Source organism: Dendrobates tinctorius, unplaced genomic scaffold (assembly GCF_039654945.1).
Source record: "Dendrobates tinctorius isolate UK_male_01 unplaced genomic scaffold, ASM3965494v1 ptg000073l, whole genome shotgun sequence".
Lineage (NCBI taxonomy): Eukaryota > Metazoa > Chordata > Amphibia > Anura > Dendrobatidae > Dendrobates > Dendrobates tinctorius.
The window spans coordinates 37,653,336-37,669,579 of NW_027361741.1; the positions used below are offsets into that span (position 1 = coordinate 37,653,336).

The window sequence follows — 16,244 nt, forward strand, 5'->3', positions numbered from 1 at the left end:
AATCAAGCATCTGGAATATTTTCAAATACACCAACATTCACTAGATCCTAATGTCCTGTGACGCTGTAGCTTTAGCCAAATAAAAATTGACGAATAAAAAGGGTTAGGTAAAAATTTCTTGTTCGGAGAGAATGATCACTTTTAGGCCTATTTAGACACGTTTTTCATGTATACGATTGTCTGGTGCCTTTTTTGGGGGGAGGTTTCCTTGTAGACTTTAAAACAAGTTGAAATACATGTCTGTTTTTAGGATCCAAGTCAGGGATCAAAGAACATGGTTTCATTCAATTTTCTCTGAATTTTTTTCAACCATTGTGAATATGAAACTCTTTTACAGCTGGAAGAACAGATAAAAAATCGTGAACAGAAGCTGAGTGTGGAGAAGGTGAACGTTCAAGCCTATGTCAGTCGTATTCAGGAGATTGCTGCATCCATGGATTTATCTCCTGAAGATGTAAATAAATGAATAAGTCATAGTATTTGCAATTGTTTTATTTCAAAATGTATGCTATTAAATGAGTTAATGTATTAGCAAGATCATCCCCTTTGTTTAGAAATATAAAAGTAATAAGCTCCAGCTCCCTTTGGCAGAACTGACACTCCTGCACTGACCAATGGGCCAGCACTCTCTATTACCCTACACCATTCCACCAGGTACCATCCTCTCACAGGGAAGCTAGACCTTCCTGAACTTGTTAGCGCTTCCCTGAGGGCAGCAGTGTATCAATGGGGGTTTCATTCAGGAAAACATGATTTCTGCAACCACCAATTAAATTCCTCACTGCTGGGTGATCATTTCTCCAGCTCAATTCCATGAAACCATACATCATGGACATGGGGGAAGGAGTGGAAAATAAGTGTGAAGTGAGTAGGAATAGTCTGGTGTGGGAGGCAGTAGGCATAGCGGATGGTCTGAATCTTAATGACTGCCGTCGGGCTGACACGTTCACATGATTCCAACTTGCTGAGAGACCTGGAAGTGAGCCTCTCTGACACCAGCACCTTTGAACAGCCTCTGGCCTTTCCTCAGGAAGCAAAGAAGCCCATCTTCCTATAGAGAGCCCACTGCCTCTCCAAAGTGGATTTTCTGTCCAGCCTTCAGGTTAAATCTAAAATCCTTTGGTGCTTCAAAAATGAGTACGATGGTAGACCCAAGGTTGAATTCTCCTAGCTGTTCGCCTTTTCTCATTGCAATACCGTCCTGGTTATTGTTCGTTACATAACTCATATCATTATGAGATCCTTTGCTGTAACGTGGGCTGTTAGTCTGTAAATCCTAATATCAAAGAAAAGTAAGTCAATTTAAATTCCAATAAATGACATTTGTACAGATTAGGTACATGTCAGTTCTTGACCTACAGAACCCATAGTTGTAGACGTTTCTATAAGGTGGCCATACACGAAAGATTTTTGGGGCGTGAAAAGGCCCATTTAGACAAAGTTCTGCTGTTGGTTTAACCCAAAGGCACAAACTGACATCAAATGTTTAATAAAAATTTGAGCTGCAGTGTTAGTAACAAAATGAGAAAATCTATCAAGTGCTCTAGTTAGGAAAGTCTCATGAAGAATGATATATCTGCATCCCTTTAATAGGCTCCAAAACTAGGCCACATACTATATATACAGTTATCTAAAATGACAGCCTTGAAATCAAAGAAGAAAAAAACATCTATCAGAAATGATGTTTTTCGCTAGCTAAATGCACAGCAAACGAAAACCAATGGGTCAAAAGTCTGTTTTAGGCACGTGAGGATACAACTAATTCTTGTTTTCCTCACTGGTATCAGATCAATTCACACACCATTTAATACCAAACTGATATATCAAATTGTATTCCAATTTATAGATAGAAGAAAAAGACCTGCATCTGCCCACTTTACATTAGTTAATAAACACAACCGTAGATAAGAGAAATAAAGAGGGAAAGTGTAAACAAAAGATGTTACAAAAAAAAATTCTGCCTAGACCTATGTAAATTTATAAGCAATCTACAGTAGTGACCAGAAGTTGAGACTTAAAGGGAATCTGTCACCGGAAGTTGCAGGCCTCTGTAAGTGGCCTGGGTCCTGTCCGATGGGCAGTTTCTTCTTTTTTCTCCACGCCATCCGTGGCCCCCGTTCGTGCACGCACAGTATGCTTTGCGCAACTGCGGGCAAAGCCAAAAATCATTACTGCGCCGGTACACTATGTCCTGGAACACAGCTAAATACTTCTGTGCCCCCAGCTGTGAGTTTTGCCTGGTTGAGTCAAGAAAATAGGAGCAACCCACGACAAGTTTTTCATTAATTTATTTTGTTATATCGCAGGTGGCGGCTGAGGAATACCCCAATTATCCGCTCCTACTGTCACTGTCATTACCGGCAGCAACTTCCAGTGACAGATTCCCTTTAAATTTTTGGTTTTCATGTTTTGGCCCAGAAGAGGATATCCAGCTGCCAGGCAAAATTGCAGAAGTCTTGAAAAATAAAATAAGTCAATACTGTAAATATTGAGTCTTTGCATAAACTTGATGCATCTGTCAGTAGAAGTGTAAAAACTTATGAAATTCTTATAATTGTACTTCAGTAACCATAGAAACATCTGACTACACGATCTATGAACACTGAAGAAGAAAACCAAAATTTGTGTCAGTCTCAAAATGTTGATCACGACTATAGGTTTAGATAGGGAAGTTTTCGAGTATCCTAAAATACATCCAAGAAATTTTGAGGATGGACCTTGGAGAAAATACTGACTGTGCCCACTTTTAGTTTCTTAAATGTATTCATTTACTTTGATTAGAAATGCAATTCTTTTAGTGAACAGAATTCACTTACCCTGTCAAAGTATATGCGTATAGAGCCAACATTGGTAGCACCGACGGCAGTGAGTGAGAAGAATCCATGTTTCCATCCTCCTGTGAGGACTACACGTTCATTGTAGCAGAATAACTCTTTTATCCATCGAGCAACTCCAGGGTTCACAGACATGAGGGATCCTATGGAATCAATGAGTTAGTTACTTAGGCTGGTTTCACATTAGCGCTTTTTAAGTGCACGCACGGCCGGGGGTAGCTCCGCCCCCGAGCCGGCTCTCTGCCCGGCGTGCCCGCCCCTTGCTTGTAGCGCCGCCTCCTAGCGGACAGCGGCGCCTGCGATCGGCGCACCCTATCTTTAGCATAGGGTGCGCAGATCGTGCGCTAGCTGCGCTGCGCGCTTTTGACGGTGCGCCGTGCATGCCAAAATCCTTAAAGTTTGATTTTGGCACGCACGGTGCACCGTCAAAAGTGCGCAGCGCAGGTCAAAGCGCAGCTAGAGCACGGCCTGCGCACGATCTGCGCACCCTATGCTAAAGATAGGGTGCGCCGATCGCAGGCGCCGCTGTGCGCTAGGAGGCGGCGCTACAAGCAAGGGGCGGGCACGCCGGGCAGAGAGCCGGCTCGGGGGCGGAGCTACCCCCGGCCGTGCGTGCGCTTAAAAAGTGCTAATGTGAAACCACCCTTATATTGCATTGCTGAAATAGCTCAATTGTTATGAAATTTATTAGGTTTTCCAACCACACAATCATTGACTGTTGTGATCGTGGTCTAAAATAGTCATTACTAATATCAATATAAACTTGCCCATGATTTGGCCCCAGATCAGTTTGAGGTACTGAAGTCTTCAAATTTTTTTTTTTTTTTTTTTTAACGGATTTAGATGCTAGGCACACAGCATGAAAACTGAACAGCTAAATATGGTAGTAAAATGCTCCGTGGGTTCACTATGGAGCTAGATCTTAGACCTCGGGGTGGTGTGCAGAAAAATATATACATGTGTCATTCAGTAATTTGTTGGAACATTGCACGTCTCAAATGTACACTTGGCTAAACATCATAAGACCACTTAGAAAGAGTAGGGTACCTGGAAAATGCCGTCTGTGATACACATTCCAGTCTGTTGGTGAGTGAAAGCAGTGATAGTCACCAGGAGCCAGGTAAATGACACAGTGGTACAACTCATTGCCTTCCTTTGTTACTAGCTGGTCCTGGAATGACGCTAGAGGAAATATTTCCCATTAGCAAAAATAATCTTTCGTATGAGATGAGTATATTTCTATTGTACACCTATGATCTTTGCAATTTACCATAGTTTAAACATTATCAGATTACACGGCATATGCATTTAATCTAGAGAGAAATCCTGCAGGTGAAGCATGCATGTAATGAATCCAAAAACTAATTTGACTTAAGCTTTATTACATTTTACGGTCCATAAAAAAATGCAATTGGACTGCATAGTTTTCCCAACCACTATTCTTGGTAGTACCCATGCTGCTCTTACTCATGGATAGATTCTCCGTCCAGGTCTGGGGTCCTAAGAAGGATTCCAGTGAATAGGTTACCCCCTTAACCTGCTCCACTTCACAGTTTTTCACTCGACCAAAGTGCAGAATTTTTCCATCAGATGGGCTGATCTGAAAAGGATCAAATAAGATTTAAATAAATTTTACTCAAATTTATTTAAATTTGCCTCACCAAAAAAAGGTAGGTATAATTACAGAGCACAACCATAATGGGGCGCTTGCCAGTCTGTAAGACTAAGTTGTCACTTCTAAAGCTGGCTCTCCATAAACATGCACACTAAACTGAGCCTGCCTATAAAAATCTCCAGGGTACCAAATAATAGTAATAATCTTTATTTCTCTCTACCAATGTTATAGGGAATTTGTCACAAAGTTTTTGCTTTTCCCCATCTGAGAGTGGTATGATGTAAGGACAGAGACCCGGATTCCTGCGATGTACGTTACAGGTCTTCTTGGTGCAGTTTTGATAAAAACCCTCATCTGCTGCAGAACATTTCTCTGAATGCTGAGCTCTGTATAATGCCATTCACACCACTGATTAGCAACTTTCTGAATACACTGAGGCATCGTTCAAAGTAGTTTGCTTCAGGAAAGATCTGTCCTTTTCAAGATTGTACCTTATGAAGGGGATGGGCAGTCCCTGAAACACATAGTTGAATAAAGCAATTGTTTTACTTGGATCTAGCTCATCTCCTCCTTGCAGCCCCCCGGATGATACAGCTCCTTTTTCTTTCCTTCATACAGTTTAGCTCACGGAGCATCGTGAGCCTGCGGTCAGTTTGGGCCAGATTTCATGCTGACTCCGGTGTTGAGCATGGTTAGCACAAACCACCTGGGGTGAGCACTACTCACATCTTCTCAATGAGATTGTTATATCGATTCACACATGGAGCATTTTCTTTTGTTAGTGCTGGTTTTGGCACACAACATTGACCTGTCAAAGAGGCCGAAGCAGAAACCTGCCCATCAGTGATGGTGGAGTTATACAGATCAGGACGACATTACACTAGACAACTAGTCATGTAGTGATCATCTGATAGGTTCAATAAAATCAGTGTTTTATGACATTACTGGAATCAGGGTTTCCACCCTAAGATCATGCTGCTCTCATATAGTAAGAACCTGCTGACAGATTCCCTTTAAAATGCAAGGGGTTTTGACCATATCAGCCTTTATTAAGCCATTTGTTGAAGAAACATTTGAGCATGCCTGTTTAACAGGGTAGGGAGAGACACTACTGTGTGTTATCTCACAACAAAACAAAGGATCAGGTATGCCATACATGTCAGATCATTAGGATCCAATGTATGTCAGCAACCTAAGGACAAATAAAACAAGACCCCAAAATTCCAGGCCTTTTACTAATGCAAAGAGTCTTCAGACTTACAGTAAAATCTATAATTGTGTGTGTACAACATCGCTTCATTGGGGGGGACACAGGTATCCATGGGGTGTGTGCTGCTGTCGCTAGGAGACAGACTAAGCAAAAAAAAGGAAAAATAGCTCCTCAGCAGTGGAGATAAGCAAAAATTTCAATGGTCGGTTCACGATCGCCGAAATTGCAATATTAAAAGCCGGTGTTTCCCAAGCTGTGAGACAGCGTGGGAAACACCGGCGTAGCGCTTCTGATCGGCTGTGAAGTCATCCATCCACATCCTGATAACCAACTTTGCTGAAGCTGACAGCTTAGGGTTGCAGCCCCCAGCTGTTAGTTTTGCCTGGTTGGTTCGAGAAAATAAGGGGGACCCAGACCGGGTTTTTCATTCGTTTATTTCGTTATATCACAGGCGCCGGCTGAGGAATACCCTGATCATCCGCTCCTGCTGTCACTGCAGCAGGTGTTAGATGATGGGAGTATGAGTCCCAAAAGCACTCACCTGCTGTCATCGTTCTGACTTTAATATAACTCATCATTCTCCTCTGCTCGCGCCAATCGAGCAGGGGAGAATGACAAAAGAGTCTTCAGCACCTGCCGTCAGTGCTTCTTCCCCGATGCGTGTCACACGCTGGACATCGTGTGTTCTACGGGTGCGGGACGTTTTGTCGTCCGTGCTGAGTGTAAAAAAAACAGACACACGGTCCGTGGAAACACTGTCATGTGCACAGACCCATTCATCTGAAGGTCTACGTGTGTCAGTGTCTCCGGTATATAGGAAAACTGTCACCACACGTACTGGAGACACAGATGTGTGAAAGAGGCCTAAGGCACATATCTTTTTTCACGGACCGTGTGTCCAATTGACCCACACGTCCTTTTAGTGCCACCGCACGGATCACACGGACCAATAAAAGTCAATGGGTCCATGTAAACACATACCGCAAACGGATGCCGTCCGTGTGCCGCATCAGTACCACATGGACGGCCGCTTGGGAAAAACCGCTGTTCCCGGCGGCGCGTGCTGAAGACTCTCATCATTCTCTCCTGCTCTGCCGGCGATCGGCGCGAGCAGAAGAGAATGAGGAGTTATATTAAAGTCAGAACGGTGACAGCAGGTGGGGGCTTTTGGGACTACTACTCCCATCATCCGACACCTGCTGCCGCTAATGACAGTGACAGCAGGAGCGGATAATTGGGGTATTACTCAGCCGCCGCCTGCAATATAACAAAATAAATTAATGAAAAACTCGGTGTGGATTCCCCCTATTTTCTTGAACCAACCAGGCAGAACTCAAAGCTGGGGGCTGCAACTGTCAGCTTCAGCAAGGTTAGTTATCAAGAATAGAGGGGTCCCCAAGTTTTTTCTTTTAATTAAACTTTACAGAACGGCGTGCCCCCCCCCTCCCCATTTTTTTTTTACAACCAGCCTTGCTAAAGCTCACAGCTGGGTGGGGGCCATTGATATAGCCCCCCCAGCCTAAAAACAGCAGCCCACAGCTGCCCAGAAAAGGCACATCTATTAGATGTGCCAATTTTGGCGCTTTGCCCGGCTCTTCCCCACTTGCCCTGTAGCGGTGGCAAGTGGGGTTAATATTTGTGGGGTTAATATTTGTAGGGTTGATGTCACCTTTGTAGTGTCAGCGAACATCAAGCCAATGGCTTAGTAATAGAGATGTGTCAATAAGACACCTATCCATTACTAATCCTATAGTTGTATAGTAAATAAAGCCAGAATAAAAGTCCTATAATTGAAAGAATGACACAGACTCCTTTAATAATCTCAATTAAACCATACTTATGACCTCAAAGCACTTGTTCTCCTGTAATAAACCAAAAAATAAAAAAAAACAATATACCATACCTGTCAGTCGTTCTGTCCCACGCTGTAATCCATGTCTGAGGGATAGTTTTCAACCTGGACAGTGACAAGATGAGACAGTCCAGGCTGAAAACCACTGGTGAATGAACAGCTGGAAGCACAGACTCTTGACTAGCGGTGACTTCACTGAGGCTCTGGTGAGATCCCAGCTAGTACCATAAGAAAGTCGCACGGTGCAGAGGCGAGTTCACCGGGAGAATTTCACTGCGGTGAACTCGCCTCTGCACTGTGCGACTCTCACGGTACTAGCGGGGATCTCAGCGAGGTCACCGCAGTTCATCCTGGCTAGGAACAGAGTCTCAGTGATGTCACCGTTAGAACGCTTATGCTCCTATCAAGGAGCTCCCTGTCGCTGCCTGTACATGCCCCCCGCGACTCAGCCAATAGGAGGGGTACTTTCAGTTTCTCACCGGCCGGCATTCAGTCTCACCCACCGCAGTGTATCACACTTGCTGTGATGCTATATTTGAACTTGTGCCTCATCAGATTGTAATCCTACCTGAGGTACTGCTTTTATCTGCATCCTTCCTGCGCCCTTGACTTCAGACCTCTTCTAACCTGCGGACCTCTGCCACAGGGGGACACAGCAGCCACACCGTCATCTGCTGATCGTCCCTGACATCGGGTAGACTCAGCCCTCTCTTCTTCTGTCCACATATATTGCCCTTCTCAGCAGTATTACCAAGGGTCAACTTATGTCCAACCCTAGAGAGGCTTCTCTCTGCCCCTCTAAGCTTACTGTGCCCTCTGCAAAAGAAAGTGGTCTTCAGGTCAGCGTTCTTCCGTCTGCCAGTACTGCAGCCATTCTACCATGTCTTCCCCACATGAGCCCACTCTCATCCGGGATGGGAGCACACCCTTCACTTCATTGTGAGCTGTTGCCAAGTCACAGTCGGACTCTGCCCTGACTAAAGTATCCCAGTCCCTGGTCCAGGTGCGACATCCTCACTAGTCTACCGCCACCAGTGCTCCAAACGCCTCTCACAGTGATTCGAATGCAACTGATCAGGACCTTCGCAGGGACAGATCAGGTATAAAGTCAAGGAAGTGGGCTCTTTCCAGTTCCTCCTCCAGTTCTCCGGGTCCCTCTGCATCCTCCAGGATGCATTCCTCTCCCCATGCCCCCTCCTCGGTGGTGGCTTTTGGGTCAGATGTGGATTCCCAGGCTGAGTCTGATATGGACCAGGTCTCAAAAATGCAGGATATGGTCAACAGCCTCATCTTGGCAATTACACAAACTATTAACCTAGCACAAACTATTAACCTAGCACCTGCTCAGGAGCATTCAGTTACCTTCAAACGGGTAAAAACGTCCTTCCTGGACTTTTCCCAGTCACAGGGAATTTGAAGCGATTATGTCTAAACACTGGTAACACCCCGAGAAGCACTTCCCAGGAAGGAAGAAGCTAGAGACATTCTTTATCCCTTTAGCACAGACCTCGTTGGTAGATTGACAGAGTCCCCTAATGTGAGAAACTAATGGGTCCACCTGTCTTCCAAGACAGTCTGGTCTTTGCCGGACAGTGTGTCTCTTAAAGGGAACCTGTCACACCCCCCTGCATTCTGTGAAGGTGGCTCTTCTGTTTCTGACCTAGTAGCGCTGAAATATCGACTTTTATAAATCGCTCCTCATACCTGTAATGTGTCCCATAGGTATGGTGTGTCCCCCTGTATCAGCCGCCCATCATGCCCCTTCCTTGTCTTGTGTCTGGGCACCGCCCACCATCAGTCCATCATGATGCCCCTGTGCGTCGCTGCCCCCTCCTGTTTTGAATGTCGGCACATCCGCTGTGACAAGAGTTCTCCGGCATGCGCAGTGCACGGTGCCAGAGAACCGACATCAGGCTATTGCGCCTGCGTGTTGCAGAGGCCCCAGATCCCGCCCCGCAGTGTGTTATGATGTATTTGGATCTGTCATTTCAGGATGGAGTCACTACTTTCGGTAATCGCCTCTATGGAACCGGGGGTATTTCTTTGCTCTGTAGACATTCAGGATACTTAACTTCACATCCCGGTTTGTGTTCACCATCAGAAATTCCTACGGTTTGCGATCCAGGAAAACCACTATCAGTTCACAGCTCTTCCCTTCGGCCTGGCCTCTGCCCCAGAGTATTCAGGAAGGTCATGGCCACCCTTCGTTGCAAGGGAATTCTCATAATCCCTTAAGGTCCTGTCACACTTAGTGATATCGCTAGAAATATCACTATAACTTGTGACGTCATAGCGATATTGCTAGCGATATCGCTGTGTGTGATACTTACCTACGACCCGCTCCCCCACTGATTATCGCTGATCGCGCGACAACGTCCAGGACAGTTTCTCGTCGTCAGCTTCCTGTGGAGAGACAAGCGTGGAGCCGGGCGGGAGGATGTAAGGATCGCCTAGTGAGACAGGTAAGTAGCGACCCCCAACCCCTGCGATGTCGCTGGTGAGATCTGCCTGTGTGGCAGCTCACTAGCGACCACGCGTCATATCGTGGTCGGGATCGCTGGTGCATCGCTAAGTGTGACAGTACCTTTACTTGGACGATCTTCTGATCAAGGGGCCGTCCCGCAACCAGAGTCTTCAGATTTCCTTGGATACTCTGGCTCGTCTCGGCTGGATAGTCAATAGGGAGAAGTCCTCCCTGACCCCTGCACAGCACCTGGTGTTTCTGGGCATGAGGTTTGATACGGTCCAAGCCCGTGTCTTCCTTTCAAGGGAAAAGTTTTCCTCCCTCAACCAGGGGATCCGTGCTCTAAAACAACCAGTTCCTCTCCCCCCCTACGGTCGGTCCTGCATGAGAGTTCTGGGGGAAGATGATTGCTGCCATGGAAGATGTGCCTTTTGCCCAGTTCCATACCCATTCCCCTTCAGCTGGCCCACTTAGGACAAGAGAACTGCCTCCCTGGACCGGCCCAGTCTTCTACCTCTCAAGGTGAGGCAGTCCCTGACTTGGTGGACACTATTCGCCTCAGTCCTGAGCGGAAAGACCTTTCTCCCTCTACGGTGGCAGGTTATCACCACCGACGCCAGTCTCCTCGGTTGGGGAGCAGTTATTCTTTGTCACACAGCGCAGGGTCACTGGAACTCCCAAGAAGCCGCTCTTCCCATCAATCTCTTGGAGATTACAGCAATTTTCTTTGCCCTTCGCTACTGGCAGACTATTCTCGCAGGCCAGCCGGTCCACATACAGTCGTACAACGCCACTGCCATGGCTTACATAAACCATCAAGGCGGGACTCGCAGCAAAAAGGTTATGGCAGAGGTAACAATGATTCTGCGATGGTCGGAGAGTCACGTTCCCACCATATCAGCCGTGCACATTCCGGGGCATGGAAAATTGGGCAGCCGATTTTCTGAGTTGTCAGAATCTCGCATCAGGCGTGTGGTCTCTCAACTCTGCCATTTTCAATCAAATATGACAGATTGGGTATACCTGACGTCGGCCTGATGGCGTCTTGGATGAACTACAAGGTTCCTCAGTTCATAGCTAGGTCCTGTGATCTGCTAGCCATCAGCTTCGATGCTCTAGTAATCCCATGGTCTCAATTCCAGCTGCCTTATCTTTTTCCGACTCTTCCCTTGATTGCGAGAGTCATGAAAAAGATAAAGGCGGAGGGGATTCCCATAATCCTGGTAGCGCCAGACTGTCCAAGAAGGGCATGGGGTACTCTGAGCTGGTGAACATGCTCATGGATGCTCCCTGGAGGCTTCCAGACCATGCAGAACTTCTCTCACAAGGTCCCCCCCTGTTCCAGAGTTCACAGTGTCAGAGTTTAACGGCATGGTTGTTAAGGCCGCAGTCCTGAGGGAGCCTGGTTTCCCCCCCCCCCCCCCAATCAGGTCTTTCAGAACATGATTAGGGCAAGAAAACCAACATCTTCGTATATTTACCACAGATACTGGAAAGCCTTCTTTTGGAGGAGTGAGGACAACAATTTGGTCCCTATGTCTTTTTCCCTTCCTTCCATCCTGGGTTTTCTACAAGTGGGTCTTGACTCTGGTCTCTCTGTACCCTTAAGGGTCAATTTTCAGCTCTGTCAATTCTTTTCCAATGAAATCTGGCTTCTCGTTCCCAGGTAAAGACTTCTTCAAGCAGTCGCCCACCTGGCACCTCCTTATCGTCCTCAGATAGATCCATGGGATCTTAATCTTGTTCCTGGTGCACTCCAACGTGCTCCTTTTGAGCCCTTTCAAGACATTCCGTTTTTTCTCCTGTCATGAAAGGTTGCCTTTACATCCATCAGGAGAGTGAGTTAGCAGCATTATCCTGCCGTTCTTCGTTTCCGATTCTGCATGTGGACAAGGTGATTCTCAAACCCGTTCCTTCCTTCTTGCCTAAGGTGGTCTCTTTATTTCACATTAATGAAGAAATTGTTCTTCCTTCTCCATGTCCCTCTCCGGTCCATCACTTGGAGAAGTCCCGACACAAGTTGAATCTGGTCAGAGCTATCCGAGTCTACCTTTCAAGGTCTACTTCCTTTCACCACTCTGGTGCCCTATTTGTCATCTCTGAAGGTCGTTGTAAGGGGCTTCCACTATTGCCCATTAGATTAGTTCAGCAATATTGGAGGCATAACACGTTTAGGACAAACAGCCTCCTCTGGGGGTATAGGTTCACTTCACCCGGGTCGTGGGAGCTTTCTGGGCAGTTCGTCACCAGGCCTCAGCTTTACAAGTTTGTATGGCCGCGACCTGGTCATCTTTGCCACCTTTGCAAGGTTTTACAGGGTTCACACCCCTGGGTAGGATGGTGCTGCAGGCGGCGATTACGCACCGACTGACCTAAGTCTGTCTTACCTGTGTCCCCCAATGAAGCGATAAAGAGAGGGATTTTTGGTACTCACTGTAAAATCTTTCTTGGAGCTTTTATTGGGGGACACGGGTAACCATGTGGTGTGTGCTGCTGTCGCAAGGAGGCTGACACTAGGCAAAAAAAAAAGAAAAATAGCTCCTCAGCAGTATACACACATCGACTGGCACAAAGCTTGTCACTTAGTGTAAAAACAGTAGGAGAGGCACCCAAAACTCAACATATGTACCAACCCAACAACGACATATAGGCCCAAAAGAGGTACAAACAGTTAGGGAGGGTGCTGCCCCCTCAATGTACCTCTTTTGGGCCCATGTGTCGTTGTTGGGTTGGTACATATGTTGAGTTTTGGGTGCCTCTCCTACTGTTTTTACACTAAGTGACAAGCTTTGTGCCAGTCGATGTGTGTATACTGCTGAGGAGCTATTTTTTTTTTTTTTGCCTAGTGTCAGCCTCCTTGCGACAGCAGCACACACCCCATGGTTACCCGTGTCCCCCAATAAAAGCTCCAAGAAAGATTTACGTCGAGTACCAAAAATCCCTCTATTATACACACACACACCATCCATGCTATACAAAAGAATTTTTATTAATGGCGTTGCTGCCCAAAACAACCATGTTCACTAACTAATCATTACCAATAAAGGGAATCTCCACGATAAACTGCTTTGCATATTTCAAGCTGTAACCTGTCCTATGCTTGCATAAAGATGGGTTGCAGCCTTAATCGGGTTGTCCAGTCTAAATCAAGTGTGTGAGCTCACTGCGGGGATTCACCGGTTTCAGATCCAGGAACGGAGGGGGCATGTTCGAGTTACAAAAACTCCAGGCCAGTGAGCGCAGACTCGCTCTCCATACACTAGTGGGTCACGTCCAGTGGCCGGCCTCGTCATTATATGGTGCGTTGCCTCGGCTCTATACAAGTGTGTGGAGTGAACCTGCGCCCACTGGCCAAGAATATGTATAACTCAAATACCGTCCCAGCTTGGAAACTGGCGAAGAGTGACTGCTTACTTATTAAATTGGACCGGACAACCCCTTTAAGGAATGCTGCTAGTGCTATATGTCTCTGAATTACTATATTGTGGTGCAAGTTCCTGCCAGGCTAAGGAGCAGCATCATGAATGAGAAAAACCTTATCTAGTCACTCAAGCTGACAGGTCTACAATAGGACATGGAACAGGAGGGGTTGGGGGGAGAGGAAAGCTGCTCTTCTCAGCAAGTCTGTGCTCTGTAAACTGTTAGAATGCACAAGTGTTTTCAGAATGAGAGTTTACAGCAGAACCCAGAGGATCACTGGTCATATCGGCATTGGTTCATCCATATGACAAGATGCAGCCTGAAATAAAGTGACAGCAGCCACCTTGATACACTTCTTGTAGAATCCCTTTAAGACCAGAAACAAATTATATAGGAGTGACTTTGCTTTAAACTGTGTTGTCAGGTTTCCAAAATCAGAAGTCTCTGATCAACGCCAAATGAGTTTAGATTTTTTCTACAATGCTGCAGCCCTTTTAAAGTGCCGATTAAATGAAGGTTAAACCAGCGCCCACAATTTGTGTAGGACCAGTCAACTACTGCGTGTTCCTTCCTTTTCTGGAATTGGAGAATCAGACATTTCAGATATCAACGAATAGATTCTTTGCTCCCAGTAGAGCTATGCAACTGGCTTATTTGTCACTTCACAATGATAACACATGGAAACCTAGCTTGTAGTTGGGGAGGAAAACCAACAGTTATCTTAAGTGCATGGATACTATCAGTCCTCAAAATAAGCTGACTACACTTTCCTAGTGTCATGTTCTGCAATCATCAGTGTATTCTAGGCTTAGCAAATAATCTTCCACGTACCACACTATGGGAGTCACATACAGGTCGTGCCTGTGGCTTTAGTTTCCTACGAAAGAATTCGCTGAGATTTCGGTAATGATGCAAATCTTCCACTGCTGCCTCTTTCATGTTCACACCAAAAGTCCATATATACAGACTGTAAACCGGTTTCCTCAGCCATGTTGGCAATTCCACCTGATTCAGACGACCCCAAGCACGTGAGAGCAATCTGGTTGGCACAGATTTGTAGATGGCAACCTGTAGAAGGAAAATAAAATGTTTTACAATTAACAATAGGCCTGCTATGGATTGGATAGAAAGTGCATTAATTCTAATGAATCAATACAGAGTGCAGTTGGAGCTTCAGAGACGTGGTTATCCATTATGTCTATTGAATGAATAGGGAGCCTTAGGTTGCTTTCACATTGTGTTTAGGAGGGATTGGGGGTATACGTCCAAACCACCCAGCAAACTGGGATGCATATGTCCCGAAAGGGCCATAGGCTATAATGGTGCCATCAGAGCGAATGTGCACTTTGCCGTGCATCATTTTCGAGCATGTACTCCTACTACACCATAGTGTCCGCCTCCAGTAGGTGTATACGATTGAAAATGATGCAAGGCAGAAAGCTCTACCATCACTATTATAGCCTATGGCCCTGTCAGCACCAAAAAACAGTTTTGCAGGGAGGTTGGATGTATGCTCCAACAGGGTAACCAAGCGGGTACTAAACGCAATGGGAAAACACCCTTATCTACAGGCAGCTAAACAGACTCTTAGGCTAGGTTCACATTACGTTTAAGCAGCCCGTTCAATGCATAGCGTTGACGGGCTGCTAATGGTATAGCATAATGCGATCGCGTTATGCTATACCCGCTAGCGCAGGTGAATCATCTGTGCTAGCGGTGACGGAGCCTCAAACGCTGCAGGCCGCGTCCGAGGCTCCGTCAGCGAATGACGGCACATCACGGACGGCTTTACACCATGCGTCGCAATGCGCCCGACAATGGGGCTCAATGGCGACGTTAATGGACTGCCTAAAACGCAGTGTGACCCTGGCCTTAGGAATATAATGAGTACACAAATTCATACATTTAAGGAAAATTCATTGTTATAACTGTAATTGAGGGAAAAAAAATAAAAACAGTAAATCTGTGAGCAGGGCCTATACATTTAATAAAGTACCATATACACACTATTATACACGGGAGCAGTACAAGATGTCATAGCTTTATGTGAGTTGGCTATCAAACAGAATTACATGTTAGTGTTTCATGGTGTACTTACATACTGTAAGGTTTTAACTTGAGCAATTGAGAAAGTTACATTAGAGTACCTTCCACATGAACAAGTGATACATACTGTAATTTGTATAGACCTCTCGAGCTAAAGAACGGAAAACATTTGAAAAAAAAAGTATATTTTGCGAGATTGTTAAAAAAAAACCAAAACAAACAAAAAAAAAAAAAAAAAAAAAAAAAAACACCTTTTGTTCAAGTTACAAAATTACCTATGAGACAGATTATGAGACCGAGACCCATCAGTCCATCAAAGTGACCATTAAAGTACATGAGAGCCTCCAGAGGAAGTGAGGCAAATTGGATTTTAACACTTGGTTGTTTTGTTTTCAATGGAGAAACTTCTAGACAATTGTCTGGCAGCAGCTTACTTCTCTCTCCCCACTGAATACACATGCACGCTCGGCAAGGCATACATGTGTATAGGAAAGAATGGTTGTTAGGAATAATCATGGCCAAGCGAATGCATGACCAGCTTTAGGCCTTTAATCCTTCCATACACAATTAATGCTCAGAACATGAAAACTCTGCAGTCCCTGGCCATTACGAACCCCTTCCAGACTTGTATAATTGTTATACGCACGCGCACTTTTTCTTTTTTTTTTTTTTTTTGTAAGCAGGCCAGAATGGGCTGTCATTAGTTCTCATGTCACATCTCATGACACCTCAGCTGATTGCTGTGCATGAGAAGAGCAAATCGGAGAACCAAATAATCCCAGCCAAAGCCTCACCCTCCTCCA

At 45.6% G+C, this 16,244-nt stretch overlaps 2 protein-coding genes across 5 annotated transcripts in view; one reads left to right on the forward strand and one right to left on the reverse strand.

The window, feature by feature from the left end:
• The window catches only part of SFI1 (SFI1 centrin binding protein), a 143,594-nt gene extending 143,115 nt beyond the window's left edge, over positions 1-479 (forward strand). Inside the window, exon 32 of the mRNA XM_073582807.1 lies at positions 338-479. Coding sequence (XP_073438908.1) covers positions 338-466 — 129 coding nt within the window. The 3' untranslated portion in view covers positions 467-479. The remainder of the gene's footprint in view (positions 1-337) is intronic.
• PISD (phosphatidylserine decarboxylase) overlaps positions 478-16,244 on the reverse strand; it is a 39,890-nt gene continuing 24,123 nt past the window's right edge. For all 4 annotated transcript variants that reach the window (XM_073582805.1, XM_073582806.1, XM_073582804.1 and 1 more), the window contains 5 exons: positions 14,227-14,463; positions 4,302-4,434; positions 3,882-4,016; positions 2,817-2,977; positions 478-1,276 (listed from right to left, as the gene is read on the reverse strand). In XM_073582805.1, the coding sequence (XP_073438906.1) occupies positions 1,052-1,276; positions 2,817-2,977; positions 3,882-4,016; positions 4,302-4,434; positions 14,227-14,463 (891 nt within the window). In that variant the 3' untranslated portion in view covers positions 478-1,051. The remainder of the gene's footprint in view (positions 1,277-2,816; positions 2,978-3,881; positions 4,017-4,301; positions 4,435-14,226; positions 14,464-16,244) is intronic.